Here is a 22,954-nt window from a genome sequence, read left to right on the forward strand (position 1 = left end):
TCAAAATCCAATGTCTATAAAGACAGAACGCCTCGAAGGAAAATGGTACCATACTTAAAATAGTGATATCTTTTATTAGTACAGTAAAGTCCTATTTTTATGGAATAGGATGGGTCTGAGGTCATTCCATAAAATTGATTTCCCAGAAAATGGAAATAGGCAATTTACCCTAAGAATTTTATTGAAAAATTATGCTATTCTATTTGAATAATGATGGGAATGTTCTACACATTTCCTTTATTAATGAATTAAAATACACAAAACATCATAAAATTATATTAGAGGTTCAAAAGTATCACTTAAATCTTCTTTACCAGTCACTTTCATTTTGTAAAATCAGCAGTTCCATTAAAATCGTATTATGTAAAAATGGGTTTTTACTGTAATAATAGTTATTACCTATTTAGCTTCCAAGGATGTTGTGAAAATTAAATAATAAGCCATTGGAAAGCAAATACAAAGTGTCGCTAATACCAGAGGCCAACAGGGGCAGCCAGATGGAAAAATGAAAGAAAAGAGCACCTGACGCATTAAAAATCACAGCTTTCATCTATGATTCCATTATTGCCAACACTCCATACAGTGGTCATGTGTACTGATGTTATCTCATTTAATACTTTCAATATGATGATGTATTAATTATAGCCCTCATATGGTCAGAAAGTGAAGGTCAGAAACATTTAAACTTGTCCCATATCATGCAGTTTGTAAATGTCAGAATCTGAATGTGAATCCAGGTTTATCCTAGTCAAAAGCCCATCCTGCATCTCCTAAAGCATTGCTTCCTCCCCAGTTCACCCTCATAACTGGCCTTCAGGTTTTTATCCCGTCCATCAAGGTCCTCCTCAAATGCCACTGGCTCTGCGAGGCCAGCTCTCTTCTCCTCACCTGAGACACTTTGATTCTAAACACTTATGTTCATCACAGCTGCTTGTTGTATTATTATGCTTTAGTATGTGTTTTATCAACCTAGCTAATTTACCAGCTGCCTGAGATCACAGCTGATCAGAGGTCCTGGTTCAGCGCCTTGAACACAGTGAGTGTTCAGTTATTGTTGGTTAAACTGAATTGGAAAAGGAATGTTAACTTGAATTAGAACTACACTTGCTACCAGATGCAAAGTGGATACTCCCACCAACGGCTCATTGCATCAAACACCTCTTTAGGGAGTTTTTCCAGCTTCTCTACATGTATGCACTTAATGAGAATGTAGTGAGATTGAATGTGTCATGGAGAATATCTTACATATGCCAGGTATTCGATAAATAGTATTTTTTAATGCCAAGTGAAGGGAACAATGGGAACAGTAAGTAGAGAAGTATAAATTCAGTATAATATGGAGTCTGATCTGAGTGTATCAGAGCAAGTAGGAATGGTGAGTTTTTTAAAAAATATATGTGGTAAAGAGGTAGGGCTAGAAATGGGGAAGATTTATTAATTTAGATAAAAAATTATGAAATATTGGAAATTAGTATTTTCCTAAGGAAACATAATTTCTGAGATCAGAGCAATCTACTACTTTTTCCTGAATAGCAAGACTTGTATTAGAAAAGAACTACTGCCATGTAGCCTAGCAGGGTTTCTTTTTTAAAAGAACTTGAATTAAAGAAGATCCAAATGATCATGAAAAAAAAAAAAAAGAGGTAGGGCTCTGGAATCAAACTGTCTGCTTCCCTCAGCCAGCCTTTCTACTTGTTATCTGGCAGAAACTTGGGCAAGTTACTTAACCTGTCTGGGTACCAAATCCCTCAGTTATTTAAAAAAAAAAAAAAAAAAAATGAAGATAACAACAGGATCCAACTCAGAGTAGTTGTGAGGAATAACTGAGAAGATCCATGTAGAACACTTAGCACACACCCAGCACTCAAATTACAGTTGCTGGGACCATCATCATTATCATCAGGAAAATCTTAATTCTTAGGACTCTGTTTGAAGGAGAAAGCGTTATCTTCTATAGTCCTGTAAAATCCTACAGTTGCCCTGGGTCAATCCTATGAAACCCACAGATTCAGTTCTGGTATTAAGTTACAGACGGCAGCATGGAGGCCGTGTGATTCATTCAAGCAATACTTGGTGTCTCTTTTGTGCCAGACTTGAGTGAACAAACTCTTGATTTAGAGGAAGCAAAGGAGGAAAGAAAACAGAGCAGACAGGAAAAAGGTCAAGAAGATAAAACCACAAGTAGAAAGAGGAGGTCAATTCAACCCTAAGGTCCATCAAAGGTCAAAATATCAGGGTTTACCAAAAATCAAAAGGGAGAAGTAATTCAGCACACCTCCTACATTAGACCTTAAACAGAACAGATTTCAAACATTAGCCACTTTCAGATAATTTTCTAGAATTATCAACAGACATAGCTTTTTAGAGGAGAAAGGCAATAAGTAAGGATTTCATTTACTATATATTACAAATCTGCTCTCATTCACTTATTTTCCAATTTAAAACTAAATAATGAACAATAATTGCAGGTTTTAAAAGTCTTAACTTTGATTTTTACAATAATACTGAAGGACCAACTGGGAGATACTTCAGATATCCAGTATTTGTGCCCCACCCCCACCTTTTTCCAAAGCACTGATTTGTGCTCCTTAAGAGCAACTTTGTGAAGAATTTGGGTCCAGGTTACAAGCTGACCATGAACAAAGTAATGAAGGAAGATGGAGAATGCCAGGGGCCCTGGAAACCAGGACACACAGTGGATACAGACAACAGCAATGCCAAGCAAGAAAGCGAAGACTGCTTGTCACTCAGCATAAAGGTCCCAAAGGATACTAAAAGCTTGGCAAGCTTCAAAAGCTTCTTGTGCTTCCTGCATGGGGTGGGGGAAACAGCTTGCTTAGTGGGAAAAACCATAGCCCAGGGCCAATCCACTGGCTACATTCATCAAAGAGATGGCTGAGACAGAACAGATTTTTCCTTTCCGTATAGGAATGACTCATGAGCTTGTTTATTCAAAAAGTTCCATCCTCCATGGAGAGAGGTGGGTGATAGGGGGTAGGCATGATAACAGCAGTTTAAGTTTGTATCGGTCAGCCCCCTCCTCCAGTCTGTGTATCACATGCACCCCACCAATACCCAGAAGGTGGTCAGTATGTTTTGATCTTTCTGCCATCTTGTCCCATCATAAATAAACATCACCACTCTTTTTGTTTACTCATAGTCCTTTTGGAAAGGGAATGTACTTGATTGGTTAAGAGTAAGGACTTGGAGACAGACAGCCTGTGTCAAAATCCTGACTCTGCTGAATTGCAAACTGTGTAAACCTGGGCAAGTTCCCTAACCACCCTGGGCCCCTGTTTCTGTGTCAGTAAAAATGGGGATGATGATATTACTTGTATTGCAGAATTATTATGCAGATTAAATTAGTTAATATATGAAGAATGATTCCTGAATATTGCTGATTGTCAATCTGTGTTTAATATTGTGTGTGTGTTAGTCACTAAGTCGTGTCTAACTCTTTGAGACCCCACAAACTGTAGCCCTCCAGGCTTCTCTGTCTGTGGGATTCTCCAAGCAAGAATACTGGAGTGGATTGCCCTTCTTTTCTCCAGAGGATCTTCCCAACCCAGGGTTTGAACCTGGGTCTCCAGCATTGCAGGTAGATTTTTTTACCACTTGAGCTACAAGGAAGTCCTTGTTTAATATTTTAGCATTATTATTATTTCACAGATGACCAAATATTCTTCTTCAAGTACTGATCTTCTTTTATTCAGTATTATCTTTAGAAGTTCAAATTAAATCATAAATGGAAATAGGTCTTTTAGAGAACCTGTATCTGTTCTATGAAGAATATTTTTCTCAGGCTAGGAAAATTTTCTGGGAGTTTCAAGAGTTCTCTCTTAAAAAAGAAGAATTTTACAAGTATGATGTGTAAATCTGTATATCTGAGGAACCATCTTTCCCTTCTTATTTAAACAAAAAGAGGGTTCTAGGTAGAAGTGTGTTAGTCGCTCAGTCATGTCTGACTCTTTGTGAATCCATGGACTGTAGCCCTCCAGGCTCCTCTGTCCATGGAATTCTCCAGGCAAGTATACTGGAGTGGGTAGCCATTCCCTTCTCCAGGGTATCTTCCCAACCCAGGGATTGAACCCGAGTCTTCTGCATTGCAGGCTGATTCTTTACCATCTAAAGCCACCAGATCGATTGATGAAAAGATAGGTGAGAGACTAGAGAGATGATAGATTGGTAGAATTTTGCTTTTCTATTTTATTTATCTGTTGCTTTTCCATCATCTTTGAAAAACCATGGCAATAGAAGATCTTGTCATTTCTCTCAATCCCATATTTAAAAGACTCACAACGGCAGAAGATCAGGAGGCATTTACAAATTGCTTCTTTCCATACTCTGTGTCTTTCAAATATAAGAACACTAAAATTTTCTATAAATCTGTTCTTGGACATATGAGAAAAATTATCCAGTTAGTGAATTAGTCTAATTCCTTTTGGCATGGGGCTATTTATCCCACCTTTAATGAAGGTAGGCTGAACTATCTTTTCCAGTTTTTACTGGGTTATTAAATTCCTCTCTTGTAATAACCCAAAAGAGAAGGTTGTAGACATAATTGCCTATTTATTTTCACATTCTTTACTGTGTTGTTCAGAATATCTAAACGACAGATAATTCCCAGATTGGCCTGATTCAGTCTTTCTGTGATTATTCACACCATGGATTGCTTCACTTACTGGATAAAATCAGGACGTCATCCCCAGGGCCTGGACTGGCACCGTTGTGTCCTCCCCAGCCCTCAGCCACGCCTTCCCATGCTTCAGGGAGGGACCATTTTAAAACTGACTCTGGTACAGAGGTAGAAGCTAGAAAACAAAAGGAAAATAGCAAAGGTAATGATGAAAATCTGACTCACTATGATAACTCACGAATTCTATCCTTACATTAAGATCCTGGTGACATTTTCCCCCAAAAAGCTGCCTTCAGATATTTATATTAATGAAAATATTTATCATGTATAAAATAAGTAATTATTCAATCCTTACATTACCTCCACTTGTAGGGAAAATATATTCTACTTTTACAATTAAACACTTGTGTTTTGCCTTTATTATGAATAGCACAGCATATGTTTGGCATGAGCCATTTGTAAAATGCAAATCTAGAAAGAAAAAGAAAAAGAATATTTGCCTATTATCTCACCACCTAGAGATAACTGCCATTAACCTTTTATTTGTGTTTCCTTCCAGAATCTCTCAGCATTTTTATGTAATTTAGATCATATAACTTGTAATTTTACATTCAGTGCTTATTTTACTTGGCAGATTTTCTGGGAGATTCATGAACTCACATAATGAGAGAAAGAATCTCCTCTATTACTTGCTAACTTCATAAGCATAAATAATGAGTGCCTCTTCTATCAGAACTGTCCTAAAAAACAGTGAAATAGTGCAAAAAGAAATAAAATGTCATTCTTGCTCCCAAGGAGGTACTAGCATTGTGTAAGTATGTAAGTAAATACTAGGGGGATAGAATCCTGAAGGGAATTATTTTTGATGGTACCTGACCAAGGCAGGCAGTGAGACCTCACCAGGGGAGGCTTCCTGGAGTCAGAGCATCTGAGTTGCACTTAAAGGCTTAGGACCTAATTGAGGTGAAGGGGGTGCAGATATGAACTGAGAACAAGGGATGGCAAGAAATGAGAGATCATGTGGAAGGACTATAAGTAATTTGGTACTGCTGAGCCACACAGTCGGAAAGAGGCAAGTGATAGGGCCAGAAAAGCAACCAGAGGTCACAGTGGGAAGGGTAACAAAGATGGAGAAGCCAACAGTCCGCCGGGGGTTTCCAGCATGGGTGGTGTCGGATGGAGATGCCCATTAAGACCGACATTTGATTAATTCAGTTTGGGCCATTCAAAGATTGGGGTGTCTTCGAGGCCTCCAGGTGGAGATGCACAGCAAGCAGGGGATGGATATGAATCTGAAGGATGGGAAAGAACTTTGAATCTGAGAGATGGATCTTGGCATCAATGGCCCAGAGGCCATATTTGAAAATCTGAGGATGGGTTGTGAGAGTTCCAGGGGACTACAGTGAGGAAAGACAAAATGCCTAAGGTCAGAACCATGGAGAACACCTGACTATTTTGTCTGTATGAACCCAACTCCCTGCTGGTTATGGTCTAATTAGGGCCCCAGGATAACTTAAAAAATACATGGATTATGGTCAAGTAGAAATCCTAGACAATTTAATTAGCACAAAATACACCCCACACCATGGAAACCAGGCGATGTCTTAGAACAAACCTTACTGTGAAAAAGGTTTCAGAAACATTTTATATTTATCTACTATTATATAATAAATCACAGTGAAAAAGCATAAGAAAATTATATATATATATATATATATATATATACGTTGCTGTACACCAGAAACTATAAATCAACTATACTTCATTTTTTAAAAAATAAAATTAAAAAATAGAAATATTTTATAAGCACCAATAATGTAATACATTCTTATAAAGAAACTTTCTAAGTTTCTTTTCAATTTTGTCTCCTTTTCAATACTATACTCTAAATACCCAGATGGTGATAGGGTGGGGATATTTGTTGGGGTAGCCACTAACACACACCACAAAACAGAAAGAGATGTTCTCATTTCCAGTGATATTTTAAACAGGCAATGATCAGGTTCTTTAAAACCCCACTCCAAGCCTCAAAAACCCTTAGTTGTTTCAATTTTGTATCACACATGTTAGAAACATACTTCATTTTTGTCATCTTCACTCTTGTCTATGGGAGGGTTAAACCTGTCTTTTACTGAACAAACTAAATCTTGAAATTGCTATTCTAAAAAATGTTATGATGAATGAATTTGATTATTTTATGCCATCTTGCCTTAAAATAAGACCACTTAATAGAGAAGGACATGTTTAGTCTCTTGCAGTTATGAGATGTCTATACAGTTAACATCAGATTTCCAGGTGACTATTTTTAATACAGAAAGGAGAGGAGAGGAAAAGAAGCCTAGAGAGTTAAAGCTCTCAGCTATATACATGGAGAGCCAGAAGAGAGGAATGACCTGGAAGACCAAGAAATAAAGAATGTCCAGAGAGTAGAAGTGATCTGGTTAATCGCAAAGTTCCAATAAGAGAGGGAATAAGAAGTGACTGCTGAATGTGACAACCAGGGCATGGGTGATCAAGATGAGAGCGTCAGTGGAGTGCTGGAGGTAGAAACCACTTGAATTATAGCAGACTTAGGAGTACACTAAAAGTGAGGAAGAAAAGACATTAAGTCTGATCATGCAAAACACTTATTGAGGAAAGGATCTGAGATCCTGAGCCTTTGATCTGTCTTCCTACTCTTTAGATAAATTAGACTTATCTTAAAACTGGAGTCCATGAACACTGTTCAAGACCAACATTTCCCTCTCAAATCTGTCAGTCAACAATAGCCACCACTTGAGATGGTCTCCAACTCGTTATGTGAGCCAAATATTGCCATCTAATCCTTCATTTACCAAGCTTTTTATGGCTCTGCATCATCAAAAGATGAGAGAAAGGCTCATCTTTTGATAAATCTGCAGAAGCAATATCAACTGGAGGAAGATTCAGTGTCTATGAATTTTGTTTTGATTTTTTTTTTAATTGAGAGGTACTGAACAGAAGGAGCCAGGAATAATGGAAAGGTTAACTTCATTTGCTGATAAAACAAAGTTCAAAAGATGATAGCAGGGATGGACTGACTTGAAATAGAAGAAAGGCTGACAGATTTCAAAACCAGAAGAAAGGAAATAAACCTGATCTGTGGAATAAACCTGATCTGTGGGGAAAGGGACGGCAAATTTAGGAAAAGAGTATCCAATCATCTCCTGCTGCTAAGTCACTCCAGTCGTGTCTGACTCTGTGCGACCCCATAGACGGCAGCCCACCAGGCTTCCCTATCCCTGGGATTCTCCAGGCAAGAACACGAGTGGGTTGCCATTTCCTTCTCCAAAGCATGAAAGTGAAAAGTGAAAATGAAGTCGCTCAGTCGTTTCCAACTCTTAGTGACCCCATGGACTGCAGCCCACCAGGCTCCTCCGGCCATGGGATTCTCCAGGCGAGAATACAGGAGTGGGTTGCCATTTCCTTCGCCGTCCAATCATCTGAATGTTTGTAAATGACTGTCAACAATATTTGCAATTAGCCCCCACTGAAAAGACAACATGGCTGAGGTAAAATCTCCTCAGAAATATTTTTACTTTCCCCTAATGTGAGTTGCTTCACCCTCTTCCTCTCCTTCATCTTTTATAAAGCACCATGGACACCAAGAGAAAACCAGTGAAGCCACAGTGTTAGAGGAGCATTAAAGACCTGCATTGGGGTCTTCAGAAAACTGGGTACTATCTTGACCCAGATTAGCATAAAACCTTTACCCAACCTGACTAAGCACCATACAACATCTTTCATCAGCACCACCTTCTGTGCTTCTTCCTAACACTGGTCCACACATATTTTAATTTCTGCTTCCTTGGAGTTTTCAACGTCCCCACAACGACCAGCACAGTCTTATACACAGGCTAAGTCCTCAATTAAATAAAAGGCTAAAGCCTCTGTAGCAGAACACCTAAACGCAAAATATATTTTCTGCATTACATGTTCATTGAATCTCTTAAGGGGAACATATAGATGGAACTCCATTATTTATTCCATTCTTGTTTTGTTGAAGAATTTTTGATATTGCAAACATTTTACTGTTTTTCATAGAGCTCTCCATTAAACAAAATACACGCCCATAGTTTAATTTTGACATTAGTGCTTATATCCCACATGATAGAGATCAATCAATGCCTTGGAACCATATCAATAATAAATATTTGAATATAACAAATGGTAACATACTAGTTCCATAACTCCCTAGGTCTTAGAATAGTTTTCTGTCCCAATCTATATAAGCTACAAAAATTGGCTATATATAATAAATTTAATGTAATTCATAAATTAAAATATACCAAAAAAGGTAGCTTGAACACATTAGGGTTTACATGGTATAACAAAAAGAACACTGGCCTGAGTTGGAAACCTGAGACCTCATCCAGGCTCAACCACTGAATGTGACTAAGTAAACTATTTAACCTTTAGGCTTCCATGTCCTTATTTGTAAAATGAGGCAGCTGGATAGGATAGTTTATGGGGTTCCTTCTCTTACTAAAATTCTACAACTCTATGAAGCACCAGCTTTCTATTTATCCAGCATGCTGCAATTGACAGGCCAAGTGAAGCATCTCCCAGTTTAACTTGACCCCTGCTGAAAAGTCCCAGATACCAGCTACCCACAATGTCCTTCCAAAGAGTCCTTAATGCAGAATTCTTCACACTAAGTGCTGAGTGGCATGTTATGCTGATGAAAGCTGTCTGAACCAGGAATGGACACCTAGAGATGGAGATGGTCCGGGATCCTCCCAGTGGACCTGGCGTGAGAGCTCCCCCTACAGGTGGTTCTCTACAAAATAAGGGCTCACCCAACCAATCGCATCTCTTCTGGGGGAGTTTGAACACAAAAACAATGATAAGATACTTTTCTTTGGTAACAATTATTTTAAAAGACATATTCCTTGATTAGTTAGTCATTTGACTGACACCTCCCAGTGACCATAAGACCTCATAAAGTCAAAGAGCACTCCATCTTGCTCACCACTGTAGCCCCCTACACATCACATGTGAGGCATTCAACAAAGACTTGTGAGTCACCTGAAGGAAAAAAGTGAAAAAGGACCAGGAACGTAAAGAGCAAAGGCAATGGCAGTTCACAGATATAAAAACAAAGAATCCCATTCTTCTCAGTCAAATAAGCATGGAATAGTCAAGGTCAGTACTTCTAGTTTATAGTTTTAGTGCAATACCTTAACCTCGTTTATTTATTAATTTAAATGGAGGACTTTTTAAAAAAAAAATAAAATAAATGGAGGAATTAGATCATTTTCTGATTAGCCTGGCTCTTCTCTGACATAACACAAAAAAATGCCACTGGAAATCAAAGGAAAACTCAGCCTTTGAAAAGATTTATCCCGGCTGCAAATGTATAGTTAAACTGCCTCAGAATAAACAAAAACAAACAATGAAATACACTAGAAGGTGCTTATGAGTCATTTAGTCTCTGAGAGTTTAGCTTTTATGAGTTAGGAAGATTTCACAGAACCAACCGACTTTTGGGGAGGGTTTGTTTACCCTGATTTCCTGAAATTACTGGGAACAATTAAAGTTTTTCGATACCCTGAATTTTTCTTTCCATTTGGTGGGGGCCTAATGGCCCATCTGCAGATCTGGACTCCTGTGTGCACATATGGTCCATAATTTATGAAATGTGCTTATTTACATGTTGTAATTCTTACTTTCCAATGTTTTAAAATGCACCACTCTTATATCTTTCTTTGACATGCATACGTATATTTTAGCTATAGGGGTGACACAATGAGGACTTGTCAGACATAAAATCATTAGGGTTGATACCCTCCCTACAAAAAAATGTGATGGGAGAAATTTATATAATGATAGGAAGACATCCTTTTGCATCCAGCAATTCTATTTGGTGGGTTAATACTCACCTGAAATAGTTGGGTCTACACCCTTCCTCACCCAGAGAACTATTTGAACTTGGCCTTCACCTGAAACTGAATACAAAAAAGAATCACAACTTGGATATGATACAAAGATTCTCTTAATACAAAAGATATTCATGTGTGAGAAAGATGAGTTTATGTTAAATTCTCCCCAATCTAATTACATTTTCAAAATTTAAAAAAAATGCAGTCCTTGTTAGTTAGTCTAACAGTTGATTTCCAACATTTGATTTTGATTGCTTTCGATTAAACTTAATCCCAGTGAGGTTTCCAAGAGAATCGGCACATAAATAATTAGGGGAAAAAATCCTTTAACCATATGTTCTTTGGAGGCCAGTGTTGGTCAACAGGACATCCCTCATATCCTATTTCCCTTCCATCAGTTTGAAGGCTCAGCTTTTGGAATTCATGTGTTTTTCACCAATAGAATTCAGATCACCCATGAAATGTACTTGCTTTACCTTTATCCGGGCAAATTGTCCTTTTAATGAAGTCGTTTCTCCAACCCACCCCCCCCCCGCCACTCCCACTTTCTCCTCCTATCTTCCAAACCAACTGAGCACATTTGAAAGGCCTGGGGTTCATTAATTTTAAGAGTTCAATAAATTAGTGAAAATAATCAAAAGGCCTGATTCTTTCTGATAATGACTATTTGATGTCAGTATAAACCAGTAGATTAAGCTGGGAACATATGCTCCTTTGCCAAGAGAGGCTGCTATAATTAAATAGTGAATGCATCTACAAGGTGCTCTCACGCCTGATTAATTAGTAATCAGGTGCACGAACCCCACTTTTCAGTAACACCTTGTCTCTTATTGGTTAATTACCTTTCTGCCTTATCAGATGCCATGAAGGCCAAAACCTCCCACCACTGAAGAGCCCAGTGATGCTGAAGGTTGCAGCCCTGGGACCTTGGTCCCACTCATCCTCCCCATTTGCCTCTCCCTGGAGCACTAAACCCTTTCCTCTGTGGCAGGTTTGGAGTAGACCAAGGATCATTCTTTCTAATTACAAAGCATAGGCTTCAGAACATTACAAAGAAAATAAGTCCCCAAAACACCCATGATGAGACCTCTTTGATTTTATTCTTTCTTTGTTGATTATTCTCATTTTAAATTTTTCTGTAATAACCTATAGTAGAATATCATCTTCAGAAACTCAGAATCATGATGCTGTATACCTGAAACTAATATAATATTGAAAATCAACCATACTTCAGTGAAAAATATTTTCCCTATTATAAAATATGTGTCTCTGTGGCTTTCTCCTTACACTGTACACATTTTGAGACCAGGCGCAATGGCCAACCTGTTCTTTATGTGTTCTCCTTTATCATTACTTCCAAAACTTGCTTGTATTGTTTTTTTATACTATTGTCTATTTCACCCACTTTTTGAACTTAATAATAATAATTAATAATAAAGCCATCAGCTCAACATCTCATTTCTTTTTTTTCCTATCATGTCTAATATCCATTTCTACTCATACTGATCTATGCATTTCCTAAAGCTGAAAAGTGCTTCTAAAACCAAACTATGATACTTATAGCAAGGTCGCTCTCAATGAGCAAATATTATTGTACATCAACTGTGGTGAATTCAGGACTGCCTCGATCCTCAGCTCTGTCTCTAAACCTCTGAGGCAGGGATTTTTCTCCTGTACCTTAAGATCCCAGACATTTCTGGGCATGTATATCTTAACTTTCATGAACCAACCTAGATAAACTGCTCTACTCTGGATGCCAGGATTTATTAATAACTCACCATTTCAACAAATTAAACAATTGGAGGCAGGAAATAACCCTTTTAAAAGGACTCAAAGACAAAGTAGTAAAAAAGTTCGATTCAATTGGAAAGAAAAGTCAAAGATATGACAAAATGACATCTAAAAACACACATAAGTCTATAACAATAAAATACCCTTGCACAAGAGAAAGGAATAAAATATTGTAAGAGAATCAAACTCTAGGAAAGGTAAATTAAAAAAAAAAAATCCAAGAAGCATTTGGAAAGGGAAGTCAGCTCATTTAAAGATGTTATAAAAATCATCCTTGTACTCACAGATATAGGAAACAAATGTGTGGTGGCCAAAGGTGGAGGAAGAACAAAGTAGGAGTTTGGGATTAACAGATACACAATACTACACATAAATAAACACAAGGACCAACTTTATAGTGCAGGGAATATTCAATATCTTGTAATAAGCCATAGTGGGAAAGACTATGAAAAAGAATATATATATACATATATATGGGGGGTATAACTGAATCACTTTGCTGTGCAGCGGAAACTAACAGAACATTGTAAATCAACTAGATTTCAATAAAAAAATTTCAATTATCCTTGTTAATAGTTTCCAGGCATCTGCAAATTTTAGTACATCTGTGTCTTCTTCCTTAAGACAGCCCCTGAGGTAAAGAAAGTGAAAAAAAAAGTCACATGTAAAGAGTCTTTTTCAAAGCTACTCTAGCAATTTTATAATGATTTATTCAACCCAAAATATATAATATTTATACTTAGGGGAGAATAGAAACATCATTTTTCCCACTACATAGAGGAGGGAATTTGAAGTAAAGGGAAAATAATCCATGCATCCAGAATTCCCTGGGTGTAAAGGATCCCACCAGCAGTGCAGCGTCTGGCACTGAAGTTAACACTGATAGGCAGCAGGGATGATTACCCAGAAGACTGAAACGGTGAACCCTGGACATCTCTGACTCCCATTACAGACTGTCTCACTCTCCTTTGTCCACTAAAGCCCTCACCCAGGCCCTGTTCCTAGTAAACCAAGGCTCCCTGGAGCAGCGGGCTGTCACGCCGGCACCTCTGTACCAGTGGCTTCCAAGCTGGGCAGACTCTGGCTTTGTTCAGCCTCTACAGGTAAACAGATGGCTCCAACCTCCAGAGCAACCTCTTCCTCAAAGCAGACATTGAAACCATTAATAAAATAGGCATTGAAAAGCTTATTACTCATTTTATTAAAGCAAGTGTGTAAATATCATTCGATCTGAGAAGAGCAGCAGTTTCAGCAGCAGAGAAAATGGGGCGCAGGCACCAAAAGTAGGAAAAACAAGAAAAGTCTGATCTCCTATACCGCATGCCCCCTGCGGGCTGCCTCTGAACACATGCACTGATGCAGGAGGATGCTTCTTCCCAAACACCCCATCTAGGCTGAGAGAGACCACAGAGAGTAAACAGGAAGCTTGTGGGTGAAATACAGCAGCCTGGATTTGAATCCTAGACCTTCCAGGCCCTCCATGTGGGTAACTGACAAGTTCTGAGCCTCACTCACTTCCTCTGAAAATGGGAATCATCCTATTACCTACGTCATAGGGTGATCAGGAAGAAAAGATGGGATAATCCAGGAACACGCTTAGCACAGGACTTGGTTTCAATAAACAATACGTGTGAGTCATCATCAATACTGTTATTAAAACATGCTGATTTTTCTAGAAGCCAGTTAACAAAACCAAAAAAAAAAAAAAATGCTTTTACTCTTTTGACAGCTGCACCTAATCATGATGAGCCCTAGTATTCCAAGTTGTAAGCAACTTAACCAGATCCACTAAAGTTTGCTAAAGTGCTTTGACTCTATAAAAGACACTATAAATGTAGTGTCATTTCCAATTTGGGTACATACAAAGAAGGATAAAAATCATCTGAGACTAAAGGTATTGACTCCGGGAGAGTTTAAGAGCCTAACACAAGCTGTGATATTGTACATATGTGTTCTCAGTGCTTACGATTTCTGATTTTGTGTTTGTAAGATGAGAATGGTTAATCTCCTTTGTTTATCAATGGAAACTCACTGCTGTTGATCCTTCCCAGATTGTAAGAATATCTGGTTGGTCCTCAAAAAGAAAAGAAGTCTTTAGGTCAATTATGGCCAAATTATTCTGATGAGTGCTATATGATCTAAGCTTGCTATAAACACAGACATCTAGGAGAAAGAAAAACGGGTAAGAAAACGGCTCCCGGTGAGAGAGGAGAGAATTACTCAAGTAGATCTGATTCTAGTGCCTGCCAGAGTGATGTGTTGTGCTGGCAAATTCTGTCCTCATGAGGGCCCTAGGGAAGAGGAAAATTAATTGATTCTCTCCCAGAGCATTTTCTCTTGGAATTTTGGAGGGGAAGAGTACCTGTCTATCTAAAAAGAAAAAACACCTGGCATCTTAGCAATAGATCCCTTGCCTGTTTTCTTCTTCATTTTATCCCCATGCTCACCTGGCCTCTGAGGATTGTATAGTAAGTCTCCCTACATACAAACCTTCACGTTGCAAGCTTTCAAAGATGTGAAAGTGCATCTTGTTCCAGTAAGGAACCAGAACCAGTGCCATCAGCATCAGGGGCCAGTGAAACTGCAGCTTGCCCTCCGTCTCCTATCGCTGACGACCCTTCAGCTCTGCCATCTCCCACCCCCTCTCCCTCCTCCAGTCAGTAACTCTTCTTGCCTGCTCACTCGATGTCAGCCCCTGTGAGCCAGCTGTTGTACTGTACTACTGTACTTTTCAAGGTCCTATACTGTAAGTTTAAAAATGTTTTGTTTGGGGGTCTGTTCACTTTTTATGTGTGGTGTGAAAAGTGTTAGAAATCTATTAAGCACACTACTATATAGCTGATTGTGTTAGTTGGGTACCTAGGTTAACTTTGCTGGACTTACAAATTGGACTTATGCACAAGTTATGCACAATTATAGAACTGAATTCGCTTGTATGTAGGCAACTTATCATGCACACATTGGGACTTCTCGCTCAGTCCACATTTATCTAGGGTGAGTCACCCTCTAACTGCATGTGGACAGAACAGAAAACAGCAACTACTTCTGTGTCTGTGAGTTCCATCCAGTCTTGTCAACTCAAGCCTGCTTTCCATCTCTGTTGGCCCTGGACCCACTTCCAGCACCATCCTCATGGGTCAGCTCTTGGGTTGATCCTCTCTTGGCATTTTCATCTTCACTTTCCCTGTTGACCTCTACCACTTCTCACAACTCCTGTGCCTTCCTGCTCTGCTTCTCCCTCCCTGTTCAGTTCTTGCTCCCTAGAAATCAGCTCTTTGACCCAGCCACAGAGAAGGCTTTTTTGTCAACTGGTTCCTGGGCAGCTAAAGCTTGATTTGCAGGACCACACTCCTGTCTGGTTCCAGCCTCTCAGAGATAGCCACTGAGTCACCTCGGCCCTCATCACTCAGGATCTTTTCAAGCCCTTCGAAGAAACAGGATACGAAAATCCTTCTAAGACTTGTGAGTCTTCTATTACTCCTGATAACGTTCATTCATAAAAGGGTGTAATTTTTTAAGAGCAAAAGAAGTTGATCGAGATGTCGACAGATATATCTACATTAAACAGTCCTGAAAGTTAGCTCAATTATACCTTCTTAATTAACTCAGAGAACAATCACAATTGTTATTCTGACTCAGAGCAATGTTTGCTGCACTTGCGCAGCAGGTGTGTGATTCCTGGGCCCGGTGCAGATCTACAGAACCAGAGCCTCTGGCAGGGGGGGCAGGGAACCTGGAAGCAAGCATTCCAGCTGTGTGCCCAGGAGGCACACTTAGAAAGCACTTATGGAAGGAAGTTTACAACCTTTTTTGTACCCTACTCTCAAAATGCAATTTCTACTCAGAGGCAGGTGTTCTTAGCAAATGAGGAAAGGGACCTAGAATTTAAAAAAAAAAAAAAAAAAAGATCCTTACATTCACAATTCTTACTTTTCATCATTTATATTAGAAACTTGAAGGTCAAAGTCTACTCCCAAAATATAAAATAAATGTGATGATTTTAGTAGGACAAAAGTTTTAATAGTTATGTATATTAATATATTTTAGAGAAAGCAAGTAGGCCACTAAACCCATGATTTTATGGATATTATTGCTTAAAAAGAGATGGGCTTTAAAAATAAAACAGTGTGGGAGTTGACTTAAGAAAATTATCACATGAGTAATAGTACAGGAGGCAGGATGTGACAAAGTGTGAAGGTGGTACTCAAATGCCTAAAGTTTAAGAAGCATGGTTAATAAGGATAGGTTTTTCCTACAAATAGAAGAAAGAAGATTTGGTTTACAAGGGTAGGAGCATAAGCTTGGATTAAAACAAAACAAAACACTAGTATACTAGAAACAGCACTGAAACAGAGTCAGAAAATCCAAGTCACGATACTGAAACAGAGTCAGAAAATCCAAGATACTGGTTATACCACCTGTGACCTGCATGAACCAAAGCCAGCCACCAGCATCACTGAGAATGAGCTCCTTAATCTTGAGTGATTCCTTGAAAAAGTATCTGATTCTGGCTCTTGGGTTTTCCTTCCTTCCTTCTTTCTTTCCTTTTCTCCTTTTCTTTTTCTTCCTTCTCCTTTTGGAGAAGTTGCTCATAATTAAGAAGCAAAAATCAGTTCTCACATCCACAGCTCCTGTTCCATTCTCTCTATTTTTGCCATAAAGGTTTGTCATGCATGTCCCTGAAGTCAACTCTCAATATTACCGGTATAAAATCCTTGGGGATCTTTGGGGAATGAGTTTTCTATAAGAATGTAAATTAATTTATTAACTAGAATGCCATAGATTGCCTCAGAGGGCCTCAACATGGGAATGGGTACAGAGTTTCAAAGGATTATGATTCTTCCCTGCTCACAGAATCGTCCCCAAGAGCTCTGGGGAACCAGCAGAGTCTTCCCTCCTCAGATTCTGACAAGATTCCTCCTTGAGGAGTTGCATGGGATTTCCTAGACCCGCTGAGAAACAGAAGGGTCCAGGCAGCTGTCTGCTCCATCCCAGGACCTTAGCGCTTTGAGGAGAAAGAAACCTGGGCAATTAGGAAAACACTCCTTAGTTTCAGGATCTCTCAAATTAAAGCATCTTTTCTGAGACTTCAGTGTGATGTGACTTGAGTTCTTTGGAGTAATAGGAACAGACAATAAAGTCCATTTGTCTTTCTATCCACAGCCCTCTTGCCCTCGTGGACAAGAGCCCCGGCTTCGTGCCAAAGAGCGTGTCTTTATCCTGGTGAGTGGGGCATTGGGAAACAAGCAGCGGCCAGCCTGGCTAGACATGTCTGTTTTTCAGTCTGATGAGAAGAAGGTGGTACATGGGAGCCTCTGAGCCTAGCAGGCGGACTTTCTCAGCTGCCACCTCGCACAATATCCCAGCTCGGCTGCATCTCCGCTGCGCGAGTGGGGGCTGTGTGAACTCAGGAGGGCGAGTGTGAATAGCTCGGCATCTGATATGAATTTATCACCGGCTGCTGGTTGGGCGGGGGATAGAGCAAGGGGAAGGGGCTGTGAGTGTTTAATGCACCCTGCCACAACCCAACAGTTTGCCCTAAAGAACCTCTTCCCTGTGTAAAAAGGACGGGGTCAAAAGTAAGTTGACCTCAGACAGAATGCACGATTATTAGAAGAGGACGGTGCGGGAACAGCTGCTGGGACCCCACTGGTTCTGCATCAGGCTTCCAAGAGTCAGAATATGAATAATCAACTCAGAATTGTTTTCTCCACCCCTCTCCACCCCCTCCACCTCCCCACAACCTTGTCCTCCTGTTTGGGGCAAGTCCTATTCTATTTCTACAGGAAGAAGCATAGCCCTCCCTAGCAGCTGCAATAATTGTGTTCCTATTGTGATGAAGACCTCCTCCTGGCCACCCCCCTACAAGTGGCCATTGTCAGCGTGGAGTCAGTGATTACACGCTCCGCCTGATGCTTTGGGGGGCCCAGCTGCCTAAGAGCTGACACACGAGCGTGTGCGGAAGGCCAGGGAAGAGGCCAGTGGAGGTAGAGGCAAGAAGTTGTGGGGGAGGGAATCCCGCGTCTGTGAGATGGGACTTTGACATACCAGACCTTTTGCATAAGTCAAGCCCAGAACAAATGAGGCTTTATCAGGCCCCAGTGACAAGGGGTCTCATCTGCCTTTGAAGTGGAGCAGAGCATGGAGCCTAGCAGCTTTTCCTTCTTTGGACCAAGCAAACATCCTTCTTTGATACGCTACATGCTCATTATCTCTGCCCCATTTAATGATTTTTGATTGAAGGGTGGCGGCTGGGATGCTGAGAAGATCGTTAGAGAGGCTCCAGTCCAGCCAAGCCCCGCAAGAAAGGCTTTCCTTGTGCCCAGGCCTAAATTCGGAATTTCTTAACAGTGTGCGCTTGTTCTTAGAGGCAGATAAGGGCTGAGCGTGAAATTCTTAATTAAGCAATAAATAGAGAGTGGGGTGTCAGCAGATGTACCCAGTAGCCATGGCAACGGGAATCACATGGGCGAGAGTGCTGAAACTAGATGTAGGCCCCGGGCCTGGGCCTGACTGACAGCTGAAGAATCCTACAAAGCTTGTACACCAGATTAATTAGCTGACTAATTATTTCATAGCGTTAATGTAACTAAAAAATAAAAATAGTTCACCATGAACTGAAACATTCCTGGGGAAAAAAAAAAAGCAGGGACAGAGGCAGTGGGAAACTGACTGCATGTGTAAGGTAGAGATGGGAATGCTGGTGAATCCAACAGCAGAAACTGAAAAAGGGGTTCTCTGGATTTGACTCCGACTTTGAAAATATAAAGGAATTCTTGTTTTACAGTCAGACCTGTCCACAAGCATGGCGTAGAAGTGACAATTCATGACTGCCATTCATAACACTTTATTCTAGCAAATATTGCCCCACCGGGACCCTAACACAAACTATAGCACCAAGGACTTCACTCGTGGTCTGCGTTTAAGTGGTTCCTTGGGCAGAAATCTCAGGGGCATTAGAAAGGCAACCTGAACCAATCTCCTTAAGAGAGACGTTTTTAAATGAGTGAGGTTATCTTAGTCTGTGGGTAACAATTGCTTAAGCGGTATTAAGTTTCAATCAGGGGACCCATACATCATACATGTCATGTTATCATGAATCTGTTATCTTACAAAAGCTAGTCAAGGAAAATAAAATGAGACTCTTGCAGACAAGTTATGACAGGTACACTGAGTTCAAGGCACCTGAGGTTGTTCATCTTCTGGGTGGGGGCGGAGGTGGGAGAGGAAAGAAACATCTTAGAGAAATCATCTACTGAGAAAACGTATAGTGAAATAACAACGCATGCTAATCATACTTAAAGAGGTTGGGTGTTTTGTACCACAATTCCAATAGATAAGTAAGCTTAACCTCATTGTATGGATGTAGCCACAGAGGAAGGGAACATTTATAATTCCATGCCCCAGGTAAAATAACCAGCCAGCCACTGATTAAAGCCCAAAGCCCCAAACTCTGGCCGTGAGCTTTCCGAAGAAGCTGCTTTCTGTAAAGAGGTTTGCCGAACAAAGGTTAAACTTGCCTTGGTAAAGAAGAGACAAACAAGGGTCAAAGAATATTATATGTGCAGGATTTTTTTCTTTGTCACTGGGGATCAGTGAGAAATGTTCTCCCGGAAACCTGCCGGGCACCCCCCAGCCTGGCTGGTCAGTGGTCCATGATTATTGAGTGGGCAGCACACTCTAGTGGAGAGGCACAGCCAGGAGCCAGAATGCCTGGGTTCTACTCTCTGCCAATCTCACTGGGTCGGAAAGGAGTCAGGCATCTTAAATCATACACCAAGGAGCCAAATGGAGGAAATGAAGATAATTGGGATTTTTTTAAAACTTCCTCTCCAAGGGGGATGTGGTAGGGTTATGAACAAACAATACAAAAGACAGGCCACTTAGAAGTGGTCAAGGAATGAGTGAAGGCCAGCCAAACGTCAGTGAAGCAGGATTCCGAATTGAAGGCCAGCGGGTAAAAGAGCAATGTCTCCCCCACGCCCACCCCTCAAAGTCTGACAGGAAACTCAGTGGACCTGGAGGAGGTCAAGCAGCTCCCTTACAATAAAATGAACTTTCTGTACACACAACGCTCTCTATGAGTCTTTTTGTTTTCTTTTAATTCCAGAAATATGTCTATTTTGACTGTGAGGTCATATCTTCTCTTCTTAGATTAAAGGTAGTTTATGTAAGTTACTCCAGTCACAGACTTGTAAAGTCACACAGCCCAAAAAACAATTAGGCAAAAGTAACAACCTCATCAGGGCTTCCCTGGTGGCTCAGGTGGTAAAGAATCTGCCTGCAATGTGGGATACCTGGGTTCAATCCCAGGATTGGGAAGATCCCCTGGAGAAGGGAACAGTTACCCACACCAGTATTCTGGCCTGGAGAATTCTATGGACTGCACAGTCCATAGGGTCGCAAAGAGTTGGACACAAGTGAGTGACTTTCACAACAAGCTAATCAATATGTAACTGGACTATTGCATGAAGCCTTTTTGAGGTGTCAGCTACAACCACGTCACTGCCATCGGGGGGTTGGTCTATGGAAAACATGGTAGCCTCCTCATCAACTTCACAGTGGTGGTGCAAGCTTTACACAGAGGGCATAAAACGTCACAACCCATCATACACAACCCAATATCCCTGCATGGGCCACCACCACAGGGGACCTGTTTGTGAACCGTGACTCCTCCCGAACCCTCAAGTCCTCACTGTGCCAGCCCAAGAATGCGAACAGGACTGGCTCTCACCGCCTGTGTACTCCACACACTCAGAGGCACAAATGACCAGGAAAGTCACGACCTGGAGTCCTGGAAATCCTCTCCAAGGAACAAGGGTCTCTAACTTTATTAAACATTCCATCAACCCCCTGTGACTTCCTGTTCCTTGTCCAACTCACATTGTTCAAAAGTGGAGATACTAGAGGATTCTGATACAAAGACTCTTCAATTAATAAAAGCCATCTGCCTAATAAAAACAGTTTATATTGAAATATTCACCTACATCCTATATATGTACATATAAATATACATATATAGACACACTTATACAGATGTGCGTTTAGAACATATGTATAAATATAGCACAATAGTATAACTTGCTATTAATTCAATAAATAATGCCATAAAAGAGGAAGAAAATCTGTAACTGCATGACTTGATATTTTTTTTCTCTATGCCACAAATGTTCCTTTATCATGCTTGCTTTTTGTGACTGTTCAAACTAGTGTGCAGTTCATGAACAAAATCCGATCAATGAACAAGACAGGCTCCTCAGAAACATGTTAAGTAAAAAAACAAGAGCAATTTGAAATTAAAATTTTGTTTCAGAATATACATCAAATGAATAGCCACAGTTAAAATTAACAGCAACTGTTTGCTGTTACTTAATGGTTGTATTTGACTTTAGTGGTAAAATGGTGTCAGGCATCTCTGTCCATCTTGAAGTTTTATAGTTTGAGGTTACATTTATAGATGGATCAAATCAGAAATAAAATCTGAATGGTACATTTCAGTGCAAATAAAATATACAGCGATCCATCTGGCAAACACTTTTAAAAACCTGGGAAACACCATCCTCTCCTCTCTGGTGCTATGAAAAGGTAAGAGTACCAGGGCTCAAGTGTGATCCGACTCAGCTGATACACGGCAGGCATCAGTGAGAGAGACACGGAACTTGGGACACCTGCCTGCTCTCTAAACCCTTAGGGCCAAGTCTGGCTCACGGCAGAGGCTGGGTCTTGCCAAGCTTGACATGGTTCTGAATTAGACCAAGATCTATGAAGACTAATTTGTAACAAAAGTGTCATCCCAGAGACTCATTTTTTCAGATTCTCCTTCCTACAGACCACTGAGCTAAGGTTAGCATAAGCAGACATCATGGCACTCAGAGTAATCAATGAAATCACATGGAAAGGCAATATGAGATGAGCTCCAGGAAGTCAAAAGAAATCTATGGCCCGGAGTCACACACGGGGCTCCCGTGAAACATGCACAATAAGAAAGTAAGGAAATCCTGCCGGCCACTGTTACTGTGCAGTCACAGTAGGGTTTCTGGTTCCATAAAACAAGGCCCCTGGATCCTCCACCCTGATGCTGCATCTGACACAGGATGAGACAGCCCAGCCCCCAGGCCTCAGCCCTCTGTGCATCTCAGCTCCCTGACCTCAGACTGCCTTCTAAATCTCCTCACCTTCCACAATGACCACATTCTTCATCCTGCCTCTCTGTGCTGTCTCCGTGTACTCTTGGCTGCTCCCTGTCCCTGGGATCGCAACCAGCCACCCTGTCTTTACAAGTGCAGTTGACCTTTCTACAAATACAACGCTTAACACGAAGGAAACATGTGAACGGCAATCAAAGTTTATTAAGCACTCACTCTGGATCAGACACTGTTTTAAAGACTTACAGGTTATCCTTTCCTTAATTTCCTGTTCTTCATGTAGGTCCTTTTGTTATCCCATTTTACAGAGGAGGAGACTGAGGCTTAGAAAGAATACCTGCTCAGTGTCCCATAGGTAGCAGGTGCTGAAGCTGGGATTTAAACACAGGCAGTCTGATTTTGGAACACAATCACCTCATCACAGCACACAGGTGTCCCTTTCAGTTCCTCATCTCTTCGTAGCACCAATGTTTGAAATTCTG

At 40.4% G+C, this 22,954-nt stretch overlaps 1 protein-coding gene across 1 annotated transcript in view; it reads right to left on the reverse strand.

Annotated features, from left to right (window-relative positions):
* The window catches only part of PKHD1 (PKHD1 ciliary IPT domain containing fibrocystin/polyductin), a 428,428-nt gene that overhangs the window by 182,789 nt on the left and 222,685 nt on the right, over positions 1–22,954 (reverse strand). The window contains exons 50-51 of the mRNA XM_061146900.1: positions 10,537–10,602; positions 4,683–4,811 (exon numbers count right to left, since the gene is read on the reverse strand). Coding sequence (XP_061002883.1) covers positions 4,683–4,811; positions 10,537–10,602 — 195 coding nt within the window. The remainder of the gene's footprint in view (positions 1–4,682; positions 4,812–10,536; positions 10,603–22,954) is intronic.

Source organism: Dama dama, chromosome 7 (genome assembly GCF_033118175.1).
Source record: "Dama dama isolate Ldn47 chromosome 7, ASM3311817v1, whole genome shotgun sequence".
In the NCBI taxonomy this organism is placed as follows: Eukaryota; Metazoa; Chordata; class Mammalia; order Artiodactyla; family Cervidae; genus Dama; species Dama dama.